We start from the raw sequence: 3,757 nt of genomic DNA, 5'->3' as shown, positions 1-3,757 counted from the left end.
ACACCTCTGAAAATCCTTCATCACCACCACAGAAAACCATTTCCACACCTTCTACCACTGCTTCAACCACACCAATCTCTAAGAAAGGTAGAGTAAAGATGATGGCTCGTAAGATTTTCGCTGAAGGAGAGGAGATCAAAAAAATAAACAAGCAATTGAAAGCATGTAGGGAAGAAGAATCCTAGAAATCTGAAGATTAATTTAAGTCTGCTACTAAGGGGGAAGAAAGTAGGTCTTCCGAAACTGAACAGGTATCTTCTGATTCTAAAGTTTCTCCTGAGACAATTTCTAAAGTTGCTGCAAATTTGGAGAATAGATTTGTAGGATGTATAGCAGGTGTTGAGACTACATAATCTGGAGAAGTTGGTGGTAAAAATGAAAAAAAAGGGAGAGCAAGGGCGATAGGAGTACTATGAGGGGAAAGGGGACAAGAGTGGCTGATTCTTCACCCGCTCCTGTTGTTATAATAAAAGAAACTGGTGCAATGGTTGTTTGGGGAGAGGAATTTACTGAAATAGAAGAGAGTGTGAGCAAAACAGGGGGAAGTGGGTCTGGTGAAGCTGCTGATGGGTTGGTTCAACTTGAAAAAAATATAGATGAACCTATTCCATGTGATCAGGAAACCCTCGCGGACCTACTAATAGAGTTATCAATAGCCCCAAAACTCATGCCATTCCCTATGGTTTCATTCTCACAACTGTGCTTGTACATTTCAAGGTACCTATGAAGAAGTGGGAGGTTAGTACAAGAAAGGATCATGTTGGGGTTAATACTCTGCTTGCTTGCGATTATGAAGTCAATGTCATTCTTAATGAACCTGGTTCATCTAAAAAGACACCTATCAATAGCAAAGTCAAAGTCTTGGTACAGGAGAGTGAGGCAAAGGATACTGAGATAGCAAGGCTGAAGACACGATTGGTTGAGGTAGAATTTGAGAGAGATGTTCTCAAAACTGAACTTGCAAGGGAAAAGTAGAAGAATGATGGAATTCTTCAAGACATGCTGAAACTTCTCCAAGCAAATAACCCAGCCCCTACCTCTTCCAAACCTTAAATCCCAGCCTAGTGTAGATCAACCAGTGACTCAATTCGAGGCTTTTTGTTTTTTTGCTCATGTTTTCTGTATTTTTATTTCTTCTTATGCTTTGTGATAGAATCTTATCAATCATCAATGAAATTCACTATTTTTGCTCTAACTGTTTGTTTATATTTCTTTGATGGTTTAAATTCTTAGCTTGATCTATGATGATTAATTCATGATTGCATTTGAAGTAGCCCCAGTGGCCATGAGTAAGTTTTAAAATCTGGTTATCTCACATTTTATGCAGCTTTTCGATGATGCCAAAAGGGGGAAAAAGGTTGTGCTTTACACTTTGAACAGTGATGTTTATAACCTAATGTACCTGGTCCTTGATGATAAGTGATAAAAAGGAAAAATGTTTCTAACATTATGTTGATGTTGAGCTGAGTTGAAACAGGGCCTGAGCTTATGAAAAGCACAGAGTTTGTCATCATCAAAAAGGGGGAATTTGTTGGCCCAAGTAAAGGTTAGTTTTGAAGACTGACAAAGGAACTCAGGATGAACCAGGTCCATCCCTCAGGTACACAAAAATGGGCAGATTCGAGCATGTGGGTTGCACGTGAAGNCGTATTAATCTTACTGCCGTAGGTGTCGGAGAGCCTTTAGAGGCGAGGTCGTTCTCCTCCGGAAAGGGGGAGGGGTTGCCAGTTCCCGGGATAAAGGATGATAACAATAAGTGGGACAACTGCCCTTTCGCAGGGCGATGGCGCTCAGAGCAAGGCAATATGGAGTCGCGTCTTCTAGATGAAACATCGTCTGAGCCTGCCGCGCCCGAATTTTCTAGTTTTTGGAAAGATGGCCTCTTCGAGCGATCGTGCTTCGAACGGGGGCGATTCTTCCAGGGCTGAGGAGACTACATCAACAGATGTGTGCTCGGCCTTCGAGGAAGCCCGCCGGTTGCATTTTGCGGTGAGTTTCGACATAGGCCTTCCGAATTCCGCGTCTTCCCTTCCTTATCGAGTTTTCTTTTGCAGGCTTTTGATAGGCTTAGGTTTAAGGTGCTCTGTCATGGAGCCGAGCTCTGGAAAGCTCTGGATGAGGATAGATCCCTTAGGCTCCTTGTCCCTGATTGCCCAACAGCTAATGTCTACCACTTGTTGACCAAGTTTCAGTGGTTGTTGAAGGTGTCCTTGAGGCAATACAACTCTATAAAAAGGGGACAACTATACAAAACCAGTCAAAAACATGCTAAACATAAGAGTATTACCTTTTAAAACTACTTCATTTTAAAAAACTCAAAGCATGCGTTCATGTGCTCACATTCAAATTAAACTGAAATACATTTCAGCCACTGAAAAAATATAGATGATATTCAGCTGTTCAACCCAAGATAATGGATTTCCAAATAGCAACTCAACACAACACAACACTAAAGCTAAGCCTAAAATATCCCAAAGTAGTTGGTATCAGCTACTAATCCTCAATATCCACTCTGGTTTCATTCCAATACTAAATATTTAGTCTTTCAAGCAAAATAGTTGTTTTTGAACAAAATGGAGCAAAATGGAATGCGACAAGTGAAAAGTGACAGGCCTTACCATATCTTGAGCTTCTTGGGATCAGATTCATTGAACTCAGCAGCACCTTTCCTTTTAGATGACACAACCCCCTTAAGCGATTCCCTAACAGACCTCTCTACTTCCTCCATACACTTAGCAGAATCCTCCCTATACTTCTGCACATACTTATCCGTGTTACTATCTCCACTCTTATTAGCCTTTTTCGCTGTTTCCTTGGCATTTTTCTTAAGGAACTCCTCCGCCATCTTCTCCAACTTCCTCTCCTCCGCTTCAGCCCTCCACTCTTCCAGCTTCTTCTCCGCATTCACATGCCTTAGCCTTCGTCCACTCATGTCCCTGCACGCGTCGAAATTATTCGTCTTCTTCTGCCCTGCCTTCGTCGCTGCTCCTCTCAGCAATGACCCGAATCCTCCTTTACCTCCCCTCAGGCGCACCAACAAATTCACCACCACCGGAAAATTAGACCCGTTTGAGAGATTTAGGGTTAGGAGGTCGTCATGTAGGGTGTAGAATGAATTGGAAAGGACTAGGAGCTGAAGGTCACAAGGGATTGAAGTTAGGGCTTGGATTTTCTGCTTTAGGGTTAGGGTCGAGATGGATGGGGTACTGAAATTTAGGGTTTTGTGCTTCCCATCGAGAAATTTAACAAGGACTTGATGAATTACAGACCCTTCCTTCATCTCCATCGCCGGTTTAATTGATTGATCGGTAGTTTCCCTTTTGTGCTTGTTCGCCGGAACGTGCTTTAAACCGATGGGCGATTGGGATTGGTGAAAAAGAGAATTCCAAAATATCGCATTTTGGAAAATATATATATAGGAGAGCTCGAATTCGTTATAACTTCGGGGGAAAAGAAGAAAAGAAAAAGAGAAACTATGGATAACTTGAAGCCGGGTCGGTTCTTATTAGTGTACATCAAAGTTTGGGCCTTTATACAAGCCCAAGATGTCTCCTTTTCTCGTTTTCGGCTCAATTTATCTACAGTAGCCGCTTTTAAAATAAGAAAAATTTTCATAAAGCACTATCTTTTTGTGGTAATTAGCTATCTATAGATATCATTTGCTATATTACGGATTGTAGATACGTTTTCTATTGTTATAAGATGTATTAGATGTATTTAAGCTACTGTATTCATGAATACAGTAGCAAAAATAGGC

The 3,757-nt window shown here is 41.4% G+C and overlaps 1 protein-coding gene across 1 annotated transcript; it reads right to left on the bottom strand.

Annotated features, from left to right (window-relative positions):
• On the bottom strand, positions 2,595-3,446 carry LOC109240190 (protein SDE2 homolog). The gene has a single exon (XM_019406834.1). It carries the CDS (start codon positions 3,284-3,286, stop codon positions 2,615-2,617), a length of 672 nt encoding a protein of 223 aa, XP_019262379.1. The 5' UTR covers positions 3,287-3,446; the 3' UTR covers positions 2,595-2,614.

This window comes from Nicotiana attenuata, chromosome 1 (genome assembly GCF_001879085.1).
Source record: "Nicotiana attenuata strain UT chromosome 1, NIATTr2, whole genome shotgun sequence".
NCBI lineage: Eukaryota > Viridiplantae > Streptophyta > Magnoliopsida > Solanales > Solanaceae > Nicotiana > Nicotiana attenuata.
This window is presented reverse-complemented; position numbering and strand designations above follow the sequence as displayed.